The sequence below is a fragment of the Podarcis tiliguerta genome (genome assembly GCF_965153285.1).
Source record: "Podarcis tiliguerta genome assembly, chromosome: 4".
Lineage (NCBI taxonomy): Eukaryota > Metazoa > Chordata > Lepidosauria > Squamata > Lacertidae > Podarcis > Podarcis tiliguerta.
Genome location: NC_139537.1, coordinates 4,950,016 through 4,974,287, shown reverse-complemented (window position 1 = coordinate 4,974,287; position 24,272 = coordinate 4,950,016). Strand labels below are relative to the sequence as shown.

The window sequence follows — 24,272 nt, the reverse complement described above, 5'->3', positions numbered from 1 at the left end:
GCGAGCGGGCACGGAGGAGGCTCCGCCCACGCGGTGTGTGTTTCGGTTGCCGCGGCGACGGCCCCGCCCTCTGTCCGCGCCGCGTTCCAATGTGCAAGGCAGAGAGAGGCGGACTCGGCGGGCGAAGCGGCGGGCATGGTGAGTGCGCGTGCAAAGGGGGGGGGCGGAGAAAGGGATCCGTGCAAGGCACGTCGGGGGTGCGCGTGCAAATGCCAGGATCAGTGCAACGCAGCTGCAGCAGCGGGGCTCGTGTGAAAAAAGGAGGAGAGCTTGGCACAAAAATGGGAGCAAGGAGGATTACCTGCGAAAGAAGAATGGCAAATGAAATTAATGGAATTAATTTCGCGGAATTAGATAAATTAAGAGGAATTAGATTAAATTAAGAGGAATTAGATAAATTAAGAGGAAGGATTCGAAGCCTGCGGGATCTTAGAAGACTGGAGTAAATATTTGAACTGTTTGAAAAGCAATTGTAATCAACAGATGCCGCTAGTAGGACTGCAAGAAGGACTTTGTGAAATACTGCAAGGAAGACCCTGAAAAGAATGACTTGTGAATGATAATTAAAAGTAAGAAACTAAGAAATGCAGAACAAGTGATAAAGAACGGAAAATCTTCAGAGGTTGTTGACGGAAGTCTAAAATATTGTATAAGATCAGAAGTTAAGTTAAATGATTGTTGGAAATGATAAGTTTAAAAACCAATAAATATATATATTAAAAAAAAGAAAGAAAAAGGAGGAGAGCATGCAAGACCTGGCGGAAGCGCCGCATCCCTTGGTGCAATCGCTTTCCTGCTTCTTCGCGGAATCACAGTGCTTTGTAGGCCCTGCTGTCGGAGCAGCAATTTTGCAAAGCACCTGCCACAGCAGGATGGAGGCTCCCCAGCGTTGCATTGGGGAAAGAACTATGGGTTTCTGGTTTGTTTCTTGTTTTTAAGCCTGCTGCCTATCATGTTTAGGGGGCTCCTCCAGGGTCCTGCTGTTTGCAAGGTGATGTATCTGAACAGCTTTCCTTCCTCGTCTCTCAATGAAGCCCTTCAGCAATCCTCAAGACTCCCTACGGAGCAGCCGACTGCTTGGGGGCCTCTCTCTCCTTCAAGCAGTGCTCTGAGCGCCAGAAGCATAAGCGGCTCAGCTCCGGAGCAGCATTTCCAGCAAGAGCCTCTGCAGTTGTGGAGCATGTGCGCCAAGGTGTCCCTGGGGCAACTCTCACGAAGCAGAGAGGTGCCCAGCTCAGTGGCAGAAAATCCCAGGTGGGGCTGGGAGACGGCACTGCTGAAACCCTGGGAGGCTGCTGCCAGCCAGTGCAGGCAATGCTAAGCTGGGTGGACTAAAGGCCTGACTCCGTATTGGGTAGCTTGCCTCTGTATACAGTCACACCTTGGGTTGAAGTAGCTTCGCGATAAGTATTTTCGGGTTACGCTCTACGGTGACCCGGAACTAACGGAGCGCATAACCCGATTGCCGTCAAAATGTCGTCATGCGCAGAAGCGACAAATCGTGGCACATGCGTCCGTGGGTTGCGTTTGCTTCTGGATGTGAACGGGGCTCCGGAACGGATCCTGTTCGCATCCAGAGGTACCACTGTATGGTAAAACCAGTCTCTGTTTTCTATTGTTGTTTTACACCTTCGCAACCATTTGCTTTGGGAGGCGCAGACTTCTTAATTCACACCTTGGTAGAATGGGGTACACAGCCCCATTGAATTGTTGGGGGGGGGGCAAATTCAGCTATCCATCTCCGGGGCAGACTTTTCTGCATGTTGGATCTCCCTGCAGATAATACACTTTTCTTCTTTCTTTTTCCATCTCCCTCAGGCTAGTTCTGCGGTATCGTTTCCCAGGTGAGTAGCAACCTTGACACAGTTTTGCTACAGATTTGTGCTGTTAATAATTCTAAAAACTCTACTTGCTGCGTTTTTTTTAATGCTGCAGAAACTGCATTTTCAGAAAGCTTTCTACTATTGCCACAAGATTTATCTCCTAGTTGGTGAGAGCCGATTCAGAATTATCGTGTTGTTTATAGCCCACCTTTTTCTCCAAGGAGCTTGTATGGTTCTTCCCCTCCTCATTTAGTCCCCACAATGACCCTGCAAAGTAGGCCAGGCTGAGAGGGACTGGCCCGAGGTCACCCAGTGAGCTTCCTATGGCCAAGGGGGGATTCGAACCCTGGTCTCCCAGGTCTTAGTCCACTATGCCCCACTTGCTCCTTCTTTGGCGATCCCTCGTAGCCGAGTAAGATTGTCTTCCATGAACATGGTTTTAACAATGAGTCCGTAAGTGACTGTGAGGCCAATTCTGGACCCACACGTCCTTCCACAGTGGGGACATAGGTTTCCGGGCAGGAGTTGATCACAGTATGGATTTGCCAAGCGTGCCTTCCTCTTAGTGCGTTTCTCCCTTGCGTCCTGAATTCGGGTGCCTTCAAAGCCCATGACACCTTTGGTAAAGGCTATTCTCCAACTGGAGCGCTCACAAGCCAGTCTTTCCCAGTTGTACAGTGTTTATACTACATTTTAAAGATTTGCCTTGAGTTAGTCTATAAACCTCTTTTGTTGACCACCAGCATTACGCTTTCCATTTTTAAGTTTGGAATAGAGTAGTTGCTTTGGAAGACGATAATCAGGCATCCGCACAACGTGGCCAGAATCATTGCTTCAACACTGGTGATCTTTGCTTCTGCGAGAACACTGATATTAGTTTGCCTGCAGCCGGCAAAATTCTTGCAAGGATCTTAGCCCCGCTGGCTCCATGTCAGTATAGACCAGCTTTAGAAAATATCTAGAAGGCCCTAGTTTGGCAAAAGCAGTCGTGATGCATGGCTTGCCGCGTACGGCAAAAACAGGCAGCCTTCAATTTTATGACCACCACAGTATTTGCATTGTGTGAGAGGAGTGTCTGAAGGCCCCATTCATACGATGTGTGCACAGCCTCTGGCCTGCTTTGGTAATGGTGGCAGGCAAGGATAGAAATGTGTCCTTTGCTGCGAAGCAAAAGCGAGAGGAACACTGCTGCCCTCCGCTGGAGACAGGCGGCATGGCCTCACCACCAATCTCTGGCGCCAGCCCTGCAGTGTCTACCATTCCCACCCGCCTCCCAGTTCGACTTCAAGGCAACGCCTGTGTTGTAACGAAAGGCGGTCGCTCTTGGAGAGACCCCCTAAAGACAGCCTGCAGTGGTGAACCGGATACCTCCCTGGAAGCACACGTCAGCACTCTGCACACCTGGGTTCAGATTTGAGGATCAGACAGATTCGTGGAGCTATGGATGGCTAGTAGCCACGGTGGCCAATCTAACGAAGCTGAATGTTGGGACGGGGAAAAAGGATTTCTTCACAACAGCACAGTTAAAACTCTGGTACTCCAACAGGGTTGGAGAAACTCACAGAGGAGCGGGAGCTCTTGAGGGCTACTAGCCATGATAGCTACGCTGCTGCCAACCAAGCAGTTCAAAAGCACACGAGTGCAAGTAGATAAATAGGTACTGCTGTGGCGGGAAGGTAAATAGTGTTTCCGTGCGCTCTGGCACTCGTCACGGTGTCCCATTGCGCTAGAAGCGGTTTAGTCCTGCTGGCCGCATGACCCGGAAAGCTGCCTGTAGGCAAACGCCAGGTCCCTGGCGAGATGAGAGCTGCAACCCCATAGTTGCCTTTGCTCTGCCTCTGCATTTGGAGGCAGCAATACTCCTGAAAGGCAGTTGCTGGAACCACAGGAGGGGAGAGATGCTCTTGTGCTTGGATCCTGCTTCCGGGTTTCCCACAGGCACCTGGTTGGCCACTATGAGAAAAGGACACTGGCCCAATCCTCTTTTAATGCCATCCAGGCTGGTGCCCATCGCTGCCTCCTGTGGCAGGGAGTTCCACAGTCTGTGCTGAATCTTCCCACATTCGGCTTCACTGGATATTCACGATTTCTTGTGTTAAGAGAGAGAAAATCTTGTTCTCTGTCCACTTTCTCCATGCCAGGCAGTTTTGTATACACGTCAGTCATGTTCTTTTTCCTCTAAAGAAAAGGCTATCTCTTTTTTTCTAGTGGAGAGAGTTTGGGACCCCAGGATCTGGGAAAACCAGGGTTCAGATCCCCACTCAGCCATGAAGCTCACAGAGTCCTTGCCTCTCAGCCTAACTGACCTCACAGGGTTGTTGTGGGGATGGGGGAAAAGAGCAGGAAAAGAACCACACACGTCACGTTGGACCACTTGGGATGAATGAATGAATGAAAGCAAAAAAGAAAAGTAAAAATGAGTTTGTAAGTCCCACACATTGTGAGAAGTGCCAAGGTGGGCAGGGTAGAGCAACTGAGGGGGGAGCAAGGCCCCCTGTGTAACACACACCCCCCCCAAGGACAAATGGCACCAACCTTCCTGCGTGTGCGATTGTGTTTTGTTAGCACAGGGGGAAAGACTTGCGCCCGGTGGAACTACAGCACGGCCTCCCTCCAGGCGCCTCCGTTGGACTACTCATTTCGGGGCATCAGCTTCATGCAAGGTATGGCATAACCCGGCGGTTCCCAAACTCACCCCCACGGCTCCATAAACTCACCCCAGCACCCCCTATTTAAAAGCCGCATTCAGAACAATGGCTCAAGTTTGTTCATTTTGGTGAATTAATTCAACTCGTTTTAAATGCATTTTGAATGAACTGAATTACATCGGGCTATTGCCTTCCTAAGGGACGCGGGTGGCGCTGTGGGTTAAACCAAAGAGCCTAGGACTTGCCGATCAGAAGGTCGGCGGTTCGAATCCCCAAACCGGGGTGAGCTCCCGTTGCTCGGTCTCTGCTCCTGCCAACCTAGCAGTTTGAAAGCATGTCAAAGTGCAAGTGGATAAATAGATACCACTCTGGTGGGAAGGTAAACAGCATTTCCATGCGCTGCTCTGGTTCTCCAGAAGCGGCTTGGTCCTGCTGGCCACATGACCTGGAAGCTGTACGCCGGCTCCCTCGGCCAATAAAGCGAGATGAGCGCCGCAACCCCAGAGTCGTCCGTGACTGGACCTAATGGTCATGGGTCCCTTTACCTTTTGCCTTCCTAAGTGGGTTGTGCAAACTGCTATTATGAATAACGCTTTTTATAGGATAGGGGGCACTGCAGATGAGTTTATGGAACCAAGGGGGATGGTGGCCCCCTAAAACCTGGGAACCCCTGGTCTCAAGCGTTACAAGCAGGCAGCAGCTGCATGGTGGCAAGGGAAATGTCCTCTGCGCGTGCTCAGAGGCACTGCCTGCTGCTTCAGCAGAGCCTAGCTGCGCAGGAAGGACGCACAGCAAGTACTCCTTTCCTGCTTCCCTGAACCTGCCTTGCCCATTCTCTGCCACCCCCAGACCTGCTGACGGAGGAGCCGAGGGCCGGCCTGAAGCCCATCCATCGGTCTGAAGGGGGCCGGCTGCTGACGCAGGCCATCTGGCTGAACAACAACACCCTGGGGGAGCTGACCCAATTCACGGAGACTGTGGGCAAGCTCCTGGAGTACCCAGAGGACATCTACTGGATTGACCTCTCCTTCAACGACCTGCCCATCATCGACCCGGTAGCGTAGTCCGTTCCCCGGAGCTCCTTTAAACAGATTTCACTGTTGCTCCGCAAAGCAGATCAACACACCGGCAACACCGTCCTTGCCGCCATCAGATAAGTTCATTGGTGGGGGGGCCATCAAGATGCTAACGGGGGCACAGCTGCCTCGGTTGAGTGCTGGAGCTATTATTTATTTCATTTATTTGATTATCCGCCCTTCACTCTGAGCTCCCAGGGCAGGTTACAGCATTAAAACACAACATCAGAACCCATTTAAAACAGCTTGAAATCCCAACAATAAGGTGGGTGCTAGTAATAGACACGTCAAAAGGCAGGATGAAGAGGTGCAGTGAAGGCGCCAGACAGATCTCTTGGGGGGGGGGGAGTCCCACAGCTTAGGGGCTGCCACAGAGAAGGCCCTTTCTCCCTGGGCCTCTGGGGGTGGAAGAACAAACAAAAAGGCCCCCCTTTTCCAATCGCAGCACCCGAGAGGATCTGTAGGGAAAGAGGCAACCTTTCAGATATCTGGGGTCTGTGTCATTTAAACACCAAATTGTGCACCTTGAATGGGGCCCGTGAACCGGGGGAAGCTGTTTTAAAACAATCAAGTTTTTGATAAAAATTATATTAATACAACAAACCAACCAGGGAAAAGGTATGTGATCTAAATAGAGCCTCGGGCAGCAATCTGTGTTTTGAACCAATGAACGTCGCCTTCAAGGGCAGCCCCACGGAGAGCGTGTTGCAGTAGTCCAGCCTGGAAGTTGCTAATGGGGGGCTGGATTTGGAAACCGGTAGGGATCTCCGCCAAGCGCAGCACCCGGCGGATTGCAGCCTACCCGGCTGCTGTTGCCTTTCTGAGCCGGCCTCTCTGCCCAGGTGCTGACTTCCTTCTACAACCTGCGCCACCTCAACCTTCACGGGAACGCCATCCAGCAGCTTTCAGAGGTGGACAAGCTGGCGGTGCTCCCGCACCTGCGCAACCTGACGCTGCACGGAAACCCCGTCGAGGAGGAGAAGGGCTACAGGTAAACACTCGCCCTCCAAAAAGAAAACCCCCAACCCTCAGGGAACAGGAGTGTGGGGCACACAGGACAGGGGAGCGGCAGGGGCTGGAGTTTTAACTGTGCTCCGCGTGAGAGAGGAGGGAGCCAGGCAGGCAGGCTGTCCTCCAAACGCTGACCCCTTTGCACTGTCCTTTGCACGTTGCGCAGGAGCTACGTCCTGTCCACTTTGCCCCACCTGAAGTCCTTCGATTTCAGCGGCGTCACGAAGCTCGACCGCACCACCGCGGCCGTCTGGAGGCGCATGAACATCAGGCCCAAGAAAGTCCGGAAGAAAAGGGACGACTACTGATGGCCCCACTGCTCTGGCAGCAGGGAGAGGAGGCCCCTGCAACCCCCAGCCTCAATTGGGAATAAAGAGTTAGAGCACCTTGGCATGGCAGAGCATGGATGGTGGAAGGGAGAGGGCCGGGGGGGCGGGTGTGCGGGGCTGGGAGCCTTTTCCTGCAGTTGTGCCCAACGGCCTCAGCCTCCCCGCTTTCCGGGATACAGTGGTACCTCGGGTTACATGCACTTCAGGTTACAGACTCTGCTAACCCAGAAATAGTGCTTCAGGTTAAGAACTTTGCTTCAGGATAAGAACAGAAATCATGCTCCAGTGGCGAGGCAACAGTAGGAGGCCCCATTAGCTAAAGTGGTGCTTCAGGTTAAGAACAGTTTCAGGTTAAGTACAAACCTCCGGAACGAATTAAGTACTTAACCCGAGGTACCACTGAACGTCGGCCTGGGGAGCCTGTGGTTCATGGGATTCTGGAACTAGAAGGACCCTCTAGCCCAACCCCATGCAGTGCAGAAATCGCAGGTAAGGAATCCCTGGCAGGTGCCACAACCTGCAATTAAAACCCTCCGAGTTAGGAGAGTCCATCACTTCCCAAGAGAGTCCGTTCCACTGCCAGGCGGCTCTTAGTGCCAGAAAGTTCTTCCTGACGTTTAGTCGGAAACTCCTTTTCTCGCCGTTCGAAGCCGTTGGTTTCTGGAGCAGCGGAAAACAAGCCATGTATGATAGGGCACCTGCAGCGCTCCAGGTGATCAGAGATTTGTAGCGCCGGGAGAGTCATCCAGGCCCACCTTCTGCAAACCGAAGGTGCGCAAGGCACCTTCGTTTTTCCTTTTTGTTTCAGATGGCCGGAGCCAGCCAGCCAGCCTGCCTTTCCTGACCTGCAGATGTGCTGCACTCTCCATTCCCATCAGCCCCTGCATGGCAGCAGCCATCTTCGAGGGCAGGACAAGGCTGCCCTCGCCAAAGGGAAGCCACTGCAAACCCAACAAGGATTCTGGCACAGCGTAACAGGCGCACAGAGGATGCAGCCACTGTGGATTTAAGGCAGCTGCCCTCCAAATTCTCCTAACAATGGGGTGAGGCGGCCGGGGGACAACGACAGGGAATGACACCTCCCAGACCCTTTCCTTGTGCCGGCCTTGAGTCCCTTCTCCTCCTTCCCTCCCTTCCCCATGGAAGTGCAGCCCTCACACGCTGGGAGTTTGGTTCCCCCCATCCCTGGCTCAGCGGCAGAGCACCCGCAGGGAGTCCTGGGTTCAGATCCCAACATCTCAAACTCCTAAGTGGCAGGAAAGACCTCTGCGCCAGAGAGCGCCTCCTGGTCCTTACGGAGCCTGAGGGAGAGTCACCTGACCTGCTGCAAGACCCGTTTCCGTTCAGGGACGTTTGTGTGGGGGAATCGCTTTTTGCAGGCTGGCGCCTCCACTGCTGTGTATCTTCGTTGGCATTTGCCGGTTTCTTTTTCAATAAAAGTGCTTGTCCAGGTGGCACCAGGTGTATATCAGCTCTCTGGTTCTGCTGTGTACCCAGATCCCAGTACCTCCTCCCTGCCTTATTCCTGAGCTTGGAGGGCCCAGATTCCCCAACCCCACCCCACATGGCAGCCCCCGTTTCCACTCGCTCCCTTAACATAGGAAACGGCTGCTGGATCAGGCCGGTGGCCCATCTAGTCCAACTTCTTCACTCCACCCCCCCCCTTTTCCCAATAAATCTTTATTAATTTGAATTTAAAAATATCAAAATGCCGCAATACCCCAATTTCTTCCTCCAACAACCGCTCCTTTTCGGAGAGCTCCCATCTCGGGAGGCAGAAAAAACTGGAAGCTCAACATCCTCTTCTCACAAGGGGCCAACCAGGTGCTCCAGTGGGATATACAGTAGCAGGATCCGAGCACAAGAGCAACTCTTCCCTCCTAAGTTCCAACTGGGGAGGCAGAGCACAGCCATCCTGGCTAATAGCCACCTCCTCATCCATAAATTTCTCTAATCTTTTAAGGTAAAGGTAAAGAAGAGGAGTTTGGATTTGATATCCCGCTTTATCACTACCTGAAGGAGTCTCAAAGCGGCTAACATTCTCCTTTCCCTTCCTCCCCCACAACAAACACTCTGTGAGGTGAGTGGGGCTGAGAGACTTCAGAGAAGTGTGACTGGCCCAAGGTCACCCAGCAGCTGCATGTGGAGGAGCAGAGATGCGAACCCGGTTCCCCAGATTACAAGTCCACCGCTCTTAACCACTACACCACACTGAGCATTAGGTGCAGTCGTGGCCGACTCTGGGGTTGTGGTGCTCATCTCGCTTTATTGGCCGAGGGAGCCGACGTGTGGCTTCTGGGTCATGTGGCGAGCATGAATAAGCCGCTTCTGGCAAACCAGAGCAGCGCACAGAAACGCCGTTTACCTTCCCGCCGGAGTGGTACCTATTTATCTACTTGCACTTTGATGTGCTTTCAAACTACTAGGTTGGCAGGAGCAGGAACCGAGAGCCAGTGTGGTGTAGTGGTTAAGAGCGGTAGTCTCGTAATCTGGGGAACCAGGTTCGCGTCTCCGCTCCTCCACATGCAGCTGCTGGGTGACCTTGGGCCAGTCACACTTCTTTGAAGTCTCTCAGCCCCATTCACCTCACAGAGTGTTTGTTTGGGGGGGGGAGGGAGAGGAGATTGTCAGCCGCTTTGAGATTCCTTTGGGTAGTGAAAGGCGGGATATCAAATCGAAACTCCTTCTTCTTCTTCTTCATCTTCTTCAACGGGAACTCATCCCGTTGCGGGGATTCAAACCGCCAACCTTCTGATCGGCAAGTCCTAGGCTTTGTGGTTTAACACACAGCACCACCCTGTCCCTCTCTAGTCTTTTAAAGCCATCCAAATTTGTAGCTGTCATTACCTCCTTTAGACGCCCCGTAGCTTAACTACGCACTGTGTGAAGGCCTTTCTTTTGACTGTCCTGAATCCCCCAAGGCTCCGCTTCATCGGATGCTAGAGAATTCTGGTGTTCCTCCCTCCCTCCCTCCCTCCCTTTCTCTGCCGTGCATCACTTTATAAGGTGTTTTTATCAAGTCCCCTCTTCCTCGCCTTCCCTGTTAACATAAAAGCCCCCCTGATGCTGCAAAGTTTCTTCATGAGGGGGGGAGGGGGGGTCGCTCCATCCCCTGGATCGACCGAGTCGCACGACAAAACAACCAGGAGCCTTTTGCGTGGATGATGAACGTACTTATATTTTATCTACTTTAGCAAAAAAAAAAGGAAACCAAAAAATTAAAACGAAACAACAGTTGAGCCACTTAAAAAGAGGGTGGTGATGGGTGAGACACCAAAAAAAGAGGAGCCGCAGGGTGTGTCCCGCTCCCCCCACCCCTCCCCCCGCAAGCTGCTCTTTGGCTTCTTCCCTCCCCTCCTTCCTGTTAGGAAGAAGAAGACAACCCAACGCACCCTTCGTTGGTTCCCCGCCAAATCCTAAAAAGAAGGCCCAGCATTCTGCGGGCAGCAACGGGAAAGTAATGCAGGTTGAACCCCAAGTGGGAAGGGGCAGGCAGCAGCTGCAACACATCTCAGCCCCCCAACCCCGGAGGGCAAGAATTTCAGAGCCTTATTAGGAAAAAAAAAGTAAATAATGAAAGCGGGCACATCAGTGGGCCTCAGGATGTCGTCCCCTCGATAACCAATAGTGCGGTGCTCACCTCTTTAGGAGTTGGGCTTAGCATGCAGTGTTCAGGGCCTGCCCCCTCCTCAAACCAATTCATGTACGGGCTGGCACCAATATGCCCCCCCCCCACAAACACACACGGGAGGGGGAAGAAACGTGGGTCCGACCAGCCCCGGGGAGCTGGCGGAGGCGACTGTCTCTGGGGCGCAGGTGGCAGGAAGTTCAGTGTATCGCTGATCCGTACAAGTCCCACTGCAGTGAAAAGCCGACCGTGGCGAAGGAGAGGAAAGGAAAAGTGGGAGGTTGTTAAAAAACAAGAAGTTGCAGACGTCTGCGGGATCGGCATCAGGGGATCCCAAACTGTACAACCAGTTCTTCTTTCGCATCCACTCGGATCTGGGAGAGAGCACTGAAGGCGTACGCAGCTATCCGGGAGACCTGGGGGGAGACGGGGAGAAGGGAGGGGTGAGCCGTATACAGAGCACTCCAGGAGAAGATTCACGTCACCCAAAAACCAGCATATTCTAGGGGGCAAGATTTGAACTCAGGGCTGGGGGTGGACCAAGCCTTTTTCAGTTTTAGACAAGGCCCGTATGCAAACTCAAAAGCGCCAGTGATTCAGCTTTTGCCAAAATGGGGACCTCTAGATGTTTCGGAATCCGAACACCCATCAGCCCCAACCAGCACACGGAGGCCAAAACATCCCGTGGTCCCCTGCGTGGCGAAGGCTGAACTGGATATTGCTGGTGCGCAAGGCCACAGGTGAGGCGCAATGCCTCTGCTGCCATGAACAGCCTGTTTGCTGCCCGAATGCAAAAATTCCGGGAAAAACCTGACTCTTTCTTCAGAGCTGGGGATGCAACAGTCCTCCAGCACACCCTGTGGCAGCAGACTAGCTCTGGGCAGACCCCACAAGCTCACGTTCCTGGCCGTTTTTGGCCCTGCGGAATTTGCCGCCCAAGGCAGCTGCTTCCCTCTGCCTCCTGGAAGGGCCGGCCTTGCCTGCCCCCAATGCCTTCTCTTTTTTAGGGAGGACAATGTCTCATCACACCGTGGTCATGTGACATTTACCCCACCCCTTGCGGCTTCCATGGGGCCGATTCCACCCACCCAAAGTGCTTTGTGAACACGCAGAGCGGCAGAAAGGTAAAACGGGGAGGTAGGGCCCAGGTTTTTCTGGTTTTGTTCATATTTTTCTTACACATTTTGTGCTGTTTATATTGTAATTTTACATTGTGATCTGCCCTGAGATCTATGGGTATAGGGCGGTATGCAAATGTAAAAATATAAGTAAATACAAAAACTGTAAAGGTAAAGGGACCCCTGACAGTTAAGTCCAGTCACGAACGACTCTGGGGTTGCGGCGCTCATCTCGCTTTACTAGCCAAGGGAGCCGACATTTGTCCACAGACAGCTTCCGGGTCATGTGGCCAGCATGACTAAGCTGCTTCTGGTGAAACCAGAGCAGCGCACAGAAACGCCGTTTACCTTCCTGCCGGAGCAGTACCTATTTATCTACTTGCACTTTGATGTGCTTTTGAACTGCTAGGTTGGCAGGAGCAGGGACCGAGCAACGGGAGCTCACCCCGTTGCGGGGATTCGAACCCACAAAAACTGTAGAGACTGCTTAATCAGAAAACTTTCTGAAGCAGCGTACATAATGGGGCAGGACACGTAGATCCGGGGCGAGAAAGTGGACCTGGATCCACCTGCAGATTCATCCAGCCCAGTGGTCTTCCTGGGCGCATCCAGCGACCCACAAAAGCAGGGGAAGGCAGCCAGAAGCATCTCCCACGGCTGCTGCCCAGCAACCAGTCCTGAGAGGCACCATGGCAGCAGCTGCTGATAACCACAGAGTGACTCTGGCCAGCTCCCTTTTTAAAAAGAGGATCTAATCTATTGATTAGTGTCAGGGAACTGCCATCGGAGCCAGAAGGAGAGGGAGGGCTCCAGAGAGATTCCGGAGAGTGTCCTGGGAGGGAGAGAAGCAGCACATCTTCTGGGGAAGGAAATCAGCGTAGCACCAGTGGAGAAGGGGGCAGATGGGGGAATCGGCGAGGTGGCTCCAAGACTCCTCGCCGGGGACCAGCGGGGACCACGGGTCCTCCGATGCCCACACCCTCCCTGCGCTGAAGGCTTCCGCGCAGGGAGAGTAGGCGGCGACTAGGCGTCAAAGAACTTTTATGCTGGAAGAAGTTCAAGAAACGCCTACTGACGGGTTCTGCCAGCGATTGAGACAGCCACGGGCGAGTGGCTGTCCAGACAGAAAGGGTTCACTCAGGCAACCCACCCAGGTGTTGCGCCAGTTTACACACGAGCAACCCCTAGAACCATTACAATTAGATACTGAAGGGTGGCGTGCCCCAGCTCTGCAGCTGAGCATTGATGGTGCACAAGGCCAGCTCACTCTGCCAGCTTCAAGAGCCAAAGCAGGGCTGGAATTCAGAGTCCCCCCCCACACACAACAACCCTGTGAGGGAGGTTCAGCTGATGCCCCAAAGGTCGCCTATGGAGGGAGCTTCATGCCTGAGTGGGGATTTGAACCCCAGTCTTCCAAGTCCTAGCCTGACACTCTACCCGCTATGCCACGCGAGCTCTCTTTCGGGACGACACAGTCGTGGTCCAACCCCACCACCTGCAGGGCCACAGATGTTCTCCAGCCGTGCTTCAGGGGAACGGCGGAAGTGGGCGTCAGAGCCTCGTGGCCCTGGGGGGAGCGTACGCACCTGCTGCAAGTCTGCGAAGGGAACGGGGTCGCTGGCAAGCACTTGGTGGGGCTGCGTGGTGAGCGATGGGAGCGTCGAGAGCTTCTTCCAGTGCATCAGGTTGCTGCTCAACATGGCCAGCCTGGTGCTGGAAGGAAAGGAAGGAGAAGAAAAGGGAGTGTGTGTGAGAGAGAGAGAGACCAACCAGCAGGGAGCAAAAAGAAGGAAGTGGGCATCTAGGCTTTGCTGTAAGGTGTGGGACGACAACGGGGTCTGTGGACCACCTGTGGTTCAGGTCTTTTTATGTCTGTAAAAATACAGCCCTACAGCATCTAGTACAGCGTATTGCAATTGTTATAAAAGGCAAAAATAAAGAAAAGATCACTAAATGGTCCACCGAGATGCTCAGAATTTTTCAGTGGTCCAGGGTGGGGAGTTTGGGAACTGCTGCCCTAAAACTGATCTGGGCATCGCTGTCAACGTTTCCCTTTTTAAGGGAAATTCCCTTATTCCAAATAGGATTCCTTGCAAGAAAAGGGAAAAGTTGACAGCTATGGATCTGGGTGTTTTCCAGCAGACACTTCTGGCTCCTAAAATAACAGCAAAATTATTCCCTCGCCACCCCACCCCACCCCACCCCCCGACTAAATTATCCGGCTCAAACAAATAAACGGTGGGATAGCCAGGAGTGGATCAGTTCAGCGACTCAAAGCAAATCCATAGACTCTGATCTGCCCACCCCTGGCTCGAAAGGGAGAACATTATTTCCATTTCTAGGTGAAGCAGAGCCAGGCCTGTGAAGCATCTAAGTCGCAGGTCAGTTTGGAGTCCCACAGCAGAGCAATTCTCAGTTGCCTGGTACCTAATTTGTGTGTTTAGCAGCCCACCTCTTAAGTTTAGGGTCCCGACAAAGAAGCAGGTGAGGAGAAGATGGGGCGGGGAGGAATTTCCGGGACAGAAGCAGGACAGAGCTGCTCTGGGCTCCCCTGGGGGTGTGGGGACCTACCTGTACTGCCTGGCTCTATCCATGTACTCGTGCTGCTCCATGCCTTGCTGATCTGCGGCCGAAACGTCAATGATGTTGCTGCAAGAAAGCAAGGGCAGAGATCAGAGACCCCGACCCCCCTGCTTCAGGTTCTCAGAGGGGAAGTGGATGTGCTGGACTCTGCAGCTGGTCTGGTGGTTTTTTTTAATAGCTCATTTAACGATCGTCTCATGGGTGGCAAATCCCACCCAAACGCCAATTCATCCAACACTGGTTTCGGTTATAAAAGTTTTTGGCCTGCTGTTTATACGTCTGACCTTGGAATACTGCCGTATTGCCTCTTTTATAAATCTCTCTCTCTCTCTCTAATCTCCTTATCTTATACCTGACCACGCACAATTGTTTTTTCTCTCTCTTTTCCTTTGAATTGTTTTTTAAAGACTTTTTAACTTGTTTTATTGTTGATGTGCTTGCCACCCTTGAGAGGAAGGGCGGTGTCAGATGCTGTTGGTGGTTGCTCGTGAGTAACCAGTCAGGACTCCAACCTGTCTTTTACAGGTTTTATTGTGCAAAACTATTTACAGTGCAGATCCACAAAGTTCATCTCCGTCTTAGTCACTTGCAGATTCCAGGAGTGGCCCCTCTGGCCCCCCCCCAAACATATGAACTTAGACACCCCAATTCTCTGCCTCCCCCCCCTTACGTTTCACCCCTCTGTGTAAGCTGGGTGACGGAAACAGCATGACTGCCTCCTGGCCAGCCGGGTTAGGTTATTATTATTTTTATTATTATTAAAGAGTTTCTCGATTTACAGAAGTATGTGTAATGTCTCTTGTATTTTTTCCATGTAACATTTTTACAAATCAGGTTCATTTGTTGAGACATTAGGGGGGAAACAAGGGGGGGAAGATGTGTGGGGGTGGGCTCGGGTGGCGATGTTTCTATTTTGCTTAATGTATGCAGGGTTTGGTGTCAGTGTTGCTTGTGCTGTTCATTTGTGTTTCCTTGGTGGTGAGAGAGGTTGGGGTTGGCCTAGGGTGTGCTTGTTTGTTTGTGATTGGCTGTGGTGATCTTTGTTTTCGTGGGGTGGGTGGGTGTTTTGGATCAGGTTAGCCATATTGATTTGTATGCTGTTGGTGTATTATTGTCATTGACTTGTTGGCCAGCCGCGCTAGGTGAGGCGCTTGGGCTCTCAGTAGCATCCTTGAGCCCTCCCCTCGCTTGGCTCCACCCCTTCCCCCTCTGCTCCACTGGAGGCGTGGCTTTCCCCACCGCTCACCCAGGCACTGCTCCTCAGAAGCACCTGAGGCGCTCTGTATCCCCCTGGCTCCCTCCCCTGTTCCGATGGCAGCCCCCTGACAGGTGGGATATAAATTTAATAAAAGTAAATATCCTGCGCATACCCACCCTCTCAGCAGCCGACGGAGACCTGAGAATGGACCCTCCGCCAGCATGCCAAGCACGGATAGGCAGCTTCTGCACTGTACTTTTTACTCTGGTTTATCGGGCGTTGCAAACTTTAGCTGTCGCTGGCCCAGAATCTTAATTGCCCAGCCTTGGGAAGACCTGCTCCCTGAAGGAGAAATTAACCCAAACTATCTGAGGGGTCACAGAGTCCCCCCTTCCTTGGAGGTTTCCCTTAGAATGTGTGAGACCAGCATAGCCGGTGCCCCACTGGAAGACCACAGGCAGGCCAGGAGGGGCACAGCCCGTTCCCCACTGCTTGCCTCCCAATCCTTGGTCCTCTGAGCACGCAACGTCCTTCCCACCCTCAGAGTTCTGCAAAAAGTGGTTCAGGAGGCTCCTCCGCCAGAGATATGCGAAACTGGCTCTTGCAAAACTGGAGCTGCCCAGACGTTTTGAACTACAACTCCCAGCATCCCCAGCACCACGTAGGAACCTGGGGCTGATGGGAACTGTAGTCAAAAACGTCGCCCGCATGGGGAAGGCTGCTTTTGGTGCAGCACAGCCTGTTTTGGTCCTAGTCGTTCTGTTACCGGATTGCAGGGGGGTTGGCCTAAATGGCCCTTTGGGTCCTTTCCAGCTCTGCAATTCTATGTTTTTATGAATCCCGTTTGACTTTTCAGCTCCTCGTTAAAGAAAAACGCGCTCAACTCACATGGCTGTCTTGGCGAGGATCGATGACAGCAGAGCCTGCTCGTCCGTCCGGGCTGAAGGCAGGCTGTGGCAGTTGTGCTCGGCTCCATTTAAGGGCTTGGGTGGGCTGGAGGGAGTGGGCAGCAGGGGCTTAGACTCATCGCCCTAAGGTGGGGAAAGCAAGGAGGAAAAGAAAGACAGCGGTCAGAATTTGCAGAGGACCCAGCAGTCACTGGCGGGCAAGGGAAGGGTCCCCAATCCGGTGTTCACTTGCTGCAGATTGCGTGCACGCAGGAGTTAGAACGGCTCAATGTTCAACCCTGGTTCAGACATTTCAGGCGGGGGACGACGACAAATGCACAATGGAAGAGGGTATGCACCCCTCCTCTCAGCACACAGAGAGCCCACTGCTGGAACCAGACCACGTTGCAAACTGCCTAGCACATCATCTTGCCTGACAAAGCCCCCAAAAGGCCCCTGTCCCCCTACCTCCAGCTGATCTATAGGAGCTGCTAGTTGAGAGAGCCAGGCAGCCCGGCAGCTCCTCTGAACACAGAATGTGCTTCTGACTTCCATGCCTAGGTCTTCCCCTCTCCCTTCGCCGAATTCAGTGCTCCTTCCCCAGGAGCAGAGGCTGCTTGTAAGAGGGGTGGCGGTGGGCAGATGAGAAATGAGTACTCCACAAGTCTTGGGATCTTTGTGTAATCATTGTGCAAGTCAATTGCATGTCTGTGCAACTCAGACTTGAGGCAAGCGCTGAAGGCACTTCAGGGCTGGCAAACTCTTCCCAATCCCATTGGGTTCCAACAACTGCACTAACACTTAACTGTACATAATAGGAACCTGAATGTGGAAGCAAATCCAAAGTGGGGTGTGGTGGAAATAGTAACTGGGATCTGTAAGTCCTTGGCGAGACCTTGAAGTGCTTGCCAGTCAACTAATAAGAGTTCAATGGATCCAGGCCCTTCTTCCCAGTTCTAAATATTAAGATTATACCAGCAAGAAAGAGTCTGTAAAAAAAATGATTTAAATCAAGTCTTACTGACTTAAATTGTGATTTAAATCCCTGGTTTAAATCCACCTTGGCTGCAGATCCCCTCCCTTGCCTGCACTGGCTCAGCTGGAAAAGCGACAGAATTCTGTGCTGAGAAGCAACTAGCGGCCGGTTTCCTGAGCTTCTCCCTGCTGGTGTTCCTCTGGACACCCCTTGCCCACCCACCCCAAAGAGTTTTTAATGGAATAGTTCCATGTAAATGCCTACAGTGAATGCACAGCAAATGCGGCTTCCACCCATTGCAGTGCTGAAAAACAATGCGTAGGACAACAAACAGCTAATCTGTTTTTTGTTGTTCTGGAGCAAGAGTCCATGTGATCATGAAGGATTCTGGCAATACTATGACTTTACTGAATTGTATCGTTTTCTTTTCATTTGAATTTGTTGTTGTTGTTTGCCTTATATGCTACTGTGTTTGGCATTAAAATGACAGCAATGTGTGTTGTTTTTTAATGCCACTGCAATCATTGTGAGCCACTTTGAGCTTGACATCTGTTGCTGGAAAAGCAGGATACAAATATTAAATCAACTAAGCTCAGCATATCGGCTCAGCATAACGAGTTCCTCCTGCTCACAAGTAGCCCAACAAGCACAGGGTAGCCCTGACTGGGTAGCAACCCTTCGAGAGGGGACCACATTTCTGAGTATCCTTCTGGAAAAGAAGGCTGACATGCCATGACACCTTTTCTCCAACCTGGTGTCGCCTCCTCCTTGGCTTTCAACCCCCTGGGCAGGTCCCAAATCACTCCAAAGGGCCACTCGGTTTCCACGCCTGGCTTCCAGCAAAAGTACTCGCCTCTCATTCACGCAGCCAGACAGACCCACCGGGCCTCTCTCAGGAATGCTCAGAGCACAAACTCTGGCAAGGCAGTTCCCTGCAGCTCCTGAAACCTGACTCCTCCAAGGTGTTGCTCCCACTACCACTGCTGTCCTCATAATTGGAAACAGACCAAGACCTTGTTCCCTCCTGATCGCAGCCAACTTCAGCTGCCTGGCTTGCTACCCGCAACAGTGTGAGGAAGAGCAACCAATCTTTGTCCCCAGCCCCAGAAAAGGCAGTCCCATCTCTCTGGGCAAACTCCTTGGGGGCACCTGGGCCCAGGGCTTTTATTTCAGACGGAACTCAGCACAACTCAGTTCCGGCCCTTCTCAGGTGGGTGCTGCTGCCATTAGCAGAGGAGGGATGCATTCATGGGGAGTTAAAAGGTAAAGGGACCCCTGACCGTTAAGTCCAGTCACAGACGACTCTGGGGTTGCGGCGCTCATCTTGCTTTACTGGCCAAGGGAGCCGGTGTTTGTCCGCAGACAGCTTCCGGGTCATGCGGCCAGCAGGACTAAACCGCTTCTGGCGAACCAGAGCAGCGCATGGAAACACTGTTTATCTTCCCGCCGGAGCGGTACCTATTTATCTACTTGCACTTTGACGTGCTTTCGAACTGCTAGGTGGGCAGAAGCAGGGACCGAGCAATGGGAGCTCCCCCCGTCGCAGGGATTCGAACCGACGACCTTCTGATCGGCAAGCCCTAGGCTCTGTGGTTTAGACCACAGTGCCTTGGTGAGTTATGGTGCCTCTTTTTCTAGAAAAATAGCACTGCCGTGGCCCAACCTCTTATGGGCACTGTATGGGCATGTGGAGCCCGAGTGGTCCAGCACAAGCTCAACCCTCAGTCACATCTCTGCATTTGATAGGAAGCAGAGGGAAAGACAGATCTGTGCATATCTGGGATACAGAGCCTGAGCACGTAGATAGACAAACCTAATACTGAGGGCATGATCCCCCTTCTCGCCTCCTCTTGCCTGACAACAGAGCCCACTTGGCTGCACCAACCATGCAATAGTATCCAAGCAAGACTACAGAAGGAAAACAACTTTCCCCCTCTAGCTGCTGCTTGCAGAGTTCCCACTCCAGGCCTCAGAGACATCCACGCCTGTTGTGCAATGGGCAAATGCTCTTCCTGCCTGCGAAGGGGATTCCACCAGAGCCTCTGAGTCACCTTCCCGGCTGCTGCTGCTGCTGCTGCTGAGTGCTTCTGGTCCTTCTGGCACTTCCCAAGCAAAGGGCTCTCTGTTCCCATAGCAACGCCTGACAAGAGCTCCCTCAAAAGTCTTAACTGCTCCCCAGTGCCCACGAAGCCTATATGGGACTCAGCCATGTCAAAGTGGGAAAGGAGTCCCACAAAATGCGACCACCAGGGCAGACGGCTGTGCTAGTCCTAAACAAAACCAAGGCAGCCTCGCAGGACCCACGCCAAGTGTGACTTCCAGGAGTGCCCTGCAACAGTCGAACAAAATCTCGAAGTGCAACAGGACCCTCCCCAGCGCCAAGTTCCTTCGTGATTTAAGAGGCGCCTCGCGAGCCCCAGACAGGCTGGAAAGGCAAAAGTAAAAGGAAGCTACACAGAATCTACGCAAGAGAACTTTCTGTTCTTTCTTTCAGAGTTTGAACCAAAGAGGGCTGGAGAACATATGAGGAATATCTGTTTCGAGAAGTTCTGCTTTCTTTCTCGGCCGCAAGGCTAAGAAGTGAAACCACAGGATAACTTTTTGTCTTGCCAGAAGGGATGAAGGATGGACAAAGCGATACATTTTCACTTCAGTTATTTTAATGCAAAAACATGCATAATTCCCAGCATCAAGAGGGTTCCCTGCTGTTCTCCCTGACTCCCAAATCTTCATGCCTTCCAAAGGGAACCACGCTAGTGCCCACACCTGAAAATGGTATCTAAGGAGCTATTTTGTCACCTGTCATTCACCAGAGGAAGATGCCTTGTATCAAGGCCCTTGTTCGTGTGCCGCCTCCTCGAGAGATCTGGCCTTCTTTGCAGTGGCTCCCCATCTGTGCAATGCTCTCCCCAGGGAAGTTCGCCTGGTGCCTTTAAGCACCAGGCAAAAGCATTCCTTTTTAACCAGGCCTTTGGTTGATTTGATTGGCATCCTATGCCCTTTTAAAATGTTGGGGGTTGGCAGGGTTAATGGGTTGTTGTTTGTATTTTGATTATGTATTTTGTGGCTTTATATTATGATTTTATTCTGTGAATTATCCTGAGACATTTATTATTATTGTTGTTGTTATTGTTGTTGTTGTTGTTGTTGTTGTTGTTGTTGTTGTTATTAATGTCAGACCAGTGGCCAAAGTAAAAAGTCACCTCAGGAGAAACGAGCCTGGGTGGCTGAAGGGGCCCCTTCTCCCTTTCAGGCTGTGCATGCTCCACCCATAACACACAAACACAGAGCATTAAACAGTAAGGGCCAGTGGAAACTGATGTGCCAGTGTGCCAGAGGTAAACACAATGATTCCAGGAAAGGGCTGACATGATCCACTCTTCCCTTCACTGTGATAAGATCGGCAGAGAAAGTAAACAAAGAGAAGAAGTATCCCACTTCTAACTATTGTTGTACTGTGGGTGCAACCTTGAAGGCAGCATAAAAGTATTTTAAACGAAAAAATAAACAATGTTGTTTGGAGGCTAGCAATGCTAGTTGGTTGAAAGGCTAGTACAAATGCTTGGATAATCACAATCTCTCTCTCTCTCACACACACACAGTATTCCCCCACCCTTTGACAGCTCCAGTGACAGTTTCACAGGTGCCCTTCAAGATGACAGCAATAGAGGCCACCAAGAATAGCAGCAGGAGAGATAGAAAGTGAGCAGGCTGACAGCCCAGAACAGCTGATCTGTCTGGGCTTGCCAAGTAACAAAGATCTGTGAGTTCAGGCCAAGGCATTTCTACACTCTTCCCACCCCTAACTGCCCAAATACACACAACCTGGCCAAGGCATGAGCAACAAAGATGCAACCTCAGACCTGAAGGGAAGAGGATATTTCTGGAGACCTCTCTATCTTGGTCATGTGAGAAGCAAGTTCTGTGCAGAATCTACTACAAATAGAAAGAGGATTCTCTCCTGTGCTTCAAAAACAAACCAAGCCAGGGTGCCTAGCAATACATGAGCTGTTTTATACTAGTAATTCTGCTTACTGATTATGGTTATTATTCTAGACATACAATATGCTATATGCCAGCCACTAACAAGGGCATCTGCAAAGAGCCTCCAGGCAACCGAAGTTTTGTTTCATTCAGGCTGCACAGCGCAGGGTGAACTGACATTCAGGTAAAACACATCAGAGTAATTTCCAACGCAGCTTCATGGCCAGGGCTTCTCCTCACAACTCTACCTTGGCTGCTTGGAATGCAAAATACAGTGGTACCTCAGGTTAAGTACTTAATTCATTCCGGAGGTCCATACTTAACCTGAAACTGTTCTTAACCTGAAGTACCACTTTAGCTAATGGGGCCTTCTGCTGCTGCTGCGCCACCAGAGCACAATTTCTGTTCTCATCCTGAAGCAAAGTTCTTGACCTGAAGCACTATTTCTGGGTTAGCAGAGTCTGTAACCTGAAGCATATGTAACCTGAGGTACCACTGTGTTTTCCTAGGCCTGCCTGGGCTCCCTTTCCCTGCCTTACTTACCAAGCCTGCCTATTTGAGAGCAGTGAGAATGTAACAGAGCTTGCATTTCATTACAGGCAAGTCATATGACTTGAATTTGGGAAGTTGTGCTTTAGGCAAAGGGGAGGGCTGAACACTGGGGCTCAAAAAGATACCCTGTTGCTTCACATGCTGCAGGAGCCAAAACACACCACACCAGAGTGGAAAGCTAGAAAGCAGCAAAACAGGCTCCCTTGGGCCACACCCATCTGGGCTGCAGGTTGCCTCACCTGCAATGTGGGAGCAGACCCAACTGGAGGCTTTGCCAGAAACCAAGAAAGGCAATGAGAACTGAACAACGGTAGCGTTTTCCCCCCAAAGATAAATTTCTTAAAACTCTGAAGCAACAGGTACTAGGGGCATATAGCACCACAGACCGTGCTATATGAGATCAGGAAACTGAAGAAGATGAGACAGAGCCTTGCCTGCAAGCTGCACATCTCTCCTCTTTACTAAGGCATGACAATGTGAAGGAACAAAGTGTCACAGATGACAAGCAGAGAAGGGGGCGCGGGAAAGAGCAACAGGAGGAGAAGCCACAGTGACAAAGGAGGTGGAGGAAGACTCGCAGGGTGCAAAAGACAGAGGCCAGCATCGCTTAAGCCGCAACTGGCCAGTAGTGTAGACAGGGAAGCAGAGCCCGATTTCCTCGGCTTCCTTCTTGCTCCCCAGCAATGCATTTCTGGGCACATGCTCAGAGCCCACCAAGCGCCCTCTCCAGCCCCCCACCCCGAGGCGCATGCACAACAGGGGGTCTCCCCCAGGGGTGGCAACTCAGACACAATATTGGGAGGGGGCAGGTCTAGGCCCCACCCCGCATAATTGGTCACATGCACACCATCTGAAGGGCCATGCCCGTCGCCAGGAGGAGGGCAAAGCTTGAATTGGGGGGCGCAAAGGGACCTCGGCCCCTGGGAGTTGGCTCCGAGGGTCTCCACGCGCACCAGGCCTGGGAGGGAAGCGCCTCCCCTTTTTCTTTTGAAACTGTTTATCCAGAAACATATCATCCTTATTTCCCCCTCCCATTTTTCTCCCCACCCACCCACCCCCGACTTCCCTCAGTTCCAGTCTTTGATTTCTCAAAGAATGCTGTTTTCTGCATGTTACGCAGTTGTACAGATCCTCAAACTATTTGGCTGATTATTATCCACAAAAAAGTTTGTGGCGGTTTACTCCGAGCCAGCCAAGGAGTCCAGTTCGCTCTGTTGCGTCTTCAAAGGCTTCCCATTCATCTTTAAAGTCACGCTTCTCCTTGTGCCGTAGCTTGTATGTCAGCGCCTCCTCGAACGGTCAGGGGGACCCTCAGAGCCCCCTCGCCCGGCCCCAGGGACCACCCCAGCCTCAGAACCGCCTGCCCGCCCGCCCAGCCGAGAGGCGGGGAGCGTGGCCAGGAGAGGCAGGACCGGGGAAGAGGTCTCCCCTCCCCTCTCACCTGGTCCGAGGCCTCGTTCTCGCTGCTGTAGCAACACCCCATGGCGGCGTCCGGAGAGCGGCCTGGCCTGGCGGGTCACATGCGGCGTCGGGCGAGGCCCTCCGGCGGCGGCGGCTTCGGCGACCCCTGCCTGCCTGTCTCTGCCGCTCTCTCGTGCTTCTTCCCCTCCCTGCCCTTCTTCCGGCCACGTGACGCTCGCTCTACCGGGGGGGGAAAGTGTTTTTTCACGTGACCGCGCGGCTACAACATCCGGGGCAGGCGAAGGCCGGGCGAGGGAGGAGGGAGGCGAGCTCACGTGATGCGGAACAGGAGGAATAGGGGGAGGAGCTTGGGGCGGTTTTTTTTTTTTTCCCCCTCCGGACGCGCCAACCAGCCGCGCGGACGGGGCGCGCGTGCGCAGTCGGAGAAAAGGCGTTTCCCAGGGAGAAATCGTACGGCGGCGAGTGCGCATGCTCGCTGAGGGCGGGCATAATAATAGGAATACACATTAATAGCAAGACCCTAATTGTAATAATAATTAATAACAAGAATAATAATAGGAATAAACATTAATGTCAAGACCCTAATTGTAATAATAATTAATAACAAGAATAATAATAGGAATACACATTAATGGCAAGACCCTAATTGTAATAATAATTAATAACAAGAATAATAATAGGAATAAACATTAATGTCAAGACCCTAATTGTAATAAATAATAATAATAATAATAATTTTTTAAAAAAACATTAATGTCAAGGCCTGAATAATGTCAAGGCCCTAATTGTAATAATAATAATAATTATAATAAACATTAATGTCAAGACCTTAATCGTATTGATAATAAAAATAGGATTAAGCATTAATGTCAATGCCTTAATTGTAATAAGAATAAACATTAATGTCAAGGCCTTAATTGTTACTTAACAAGGAAAATAGACTTATTCAGAGGAATAATATCCTTCCCTTATTTGTCCCTTAGGAAAGAGGAGTAAATTCACTGTCAAGTAATTCCAGAGCCTCCACTTCTTCTTCC

At 51.7% G+C, this 24,272-nt stretch overlaps 5 protein-coding genes across 5 annotated transcripts in view; 2 read left to right on the top strand and 3 right to left on the bottom strand.

The window, feature by feature from the left end:
- NUMA1 (nuclear mitotic apparatus protein 1) overlaps positions 1–137 on the bottom strand; it is a gene marked incomplete at its 5' end in the record, with an annotated part of 70,275 nt that extends 70,138 nt beyond the window's left edge. Inside the window, 1 exon segment of the mRNA XM_083436020.1 lies at positions 2–137. Within this exon segment, the coding sequence (XP_083292146.1) occupies positions 2–137 (136 nt within the window).
- The window catches only part of LOC310676834 (tigger transposable element-derived protein 1-like), a gene marked incomplete at its 3' end in the record, with an annotated part of 1,439,559 nt that overhangs the window by 846,274 nt on the left and 569,013 nt on the right, over positions 1–24,272 (bottom strand). The window lies entirely within an intron of this gene.
- RNF121 (ring finger protein 121) overlaps positions 1–24,272 on the top strand; it is a 175,900-nt gene that overhangs the window by 115,121 nt on the left and 36,507 nt on the right. The window lies entirely within an intron of this gene.
- Positions 85–6,948, top strand: LRRC51 (leucine rich repeat containing 51). The gene is made up of 6 exons (XM_083436909.1): positions 85–138; positions 1,819–1,844; positions 4,389–4,486; positions 5,321–5,526; positions 6,390–6,538; positions 6,725–6,948. Exons 1-6 carry the CDS (start codon positions 136–138, stop codon positions 6,864–6,866), a joined length of 624 nt encoding a protein of 207 aa, XP_083293035.1. The 5' UTR covers positions 85–135; the 3' UTR covers positions 6,867–6,948.
- On the bottom strand, positions 10,039–23,460 carry LAMTOR1 (late endosomal/lysosomal adaptor, MAPK and MTOR activator 1). The gene is made up of 5 exons (XM_083436925.1): positions 23,255–23,460; positions 16,303–16,445; positions 14,205–14,282; positions 13,220–13,346; positions 10,039–10,931 (listed from the first exon to the last, which is right to left on the bottom strand). Exons 1-5 carry the CDS (start codon positions 23,294–23,296, stop codon positions 10,839–10,841), a joined length of 483 nt encoding a protein of 160 aa, XP_083293051.1. The 5' UTR covers positions 23,297–23,460; the 3' UTR covers positions 10,039–10,838.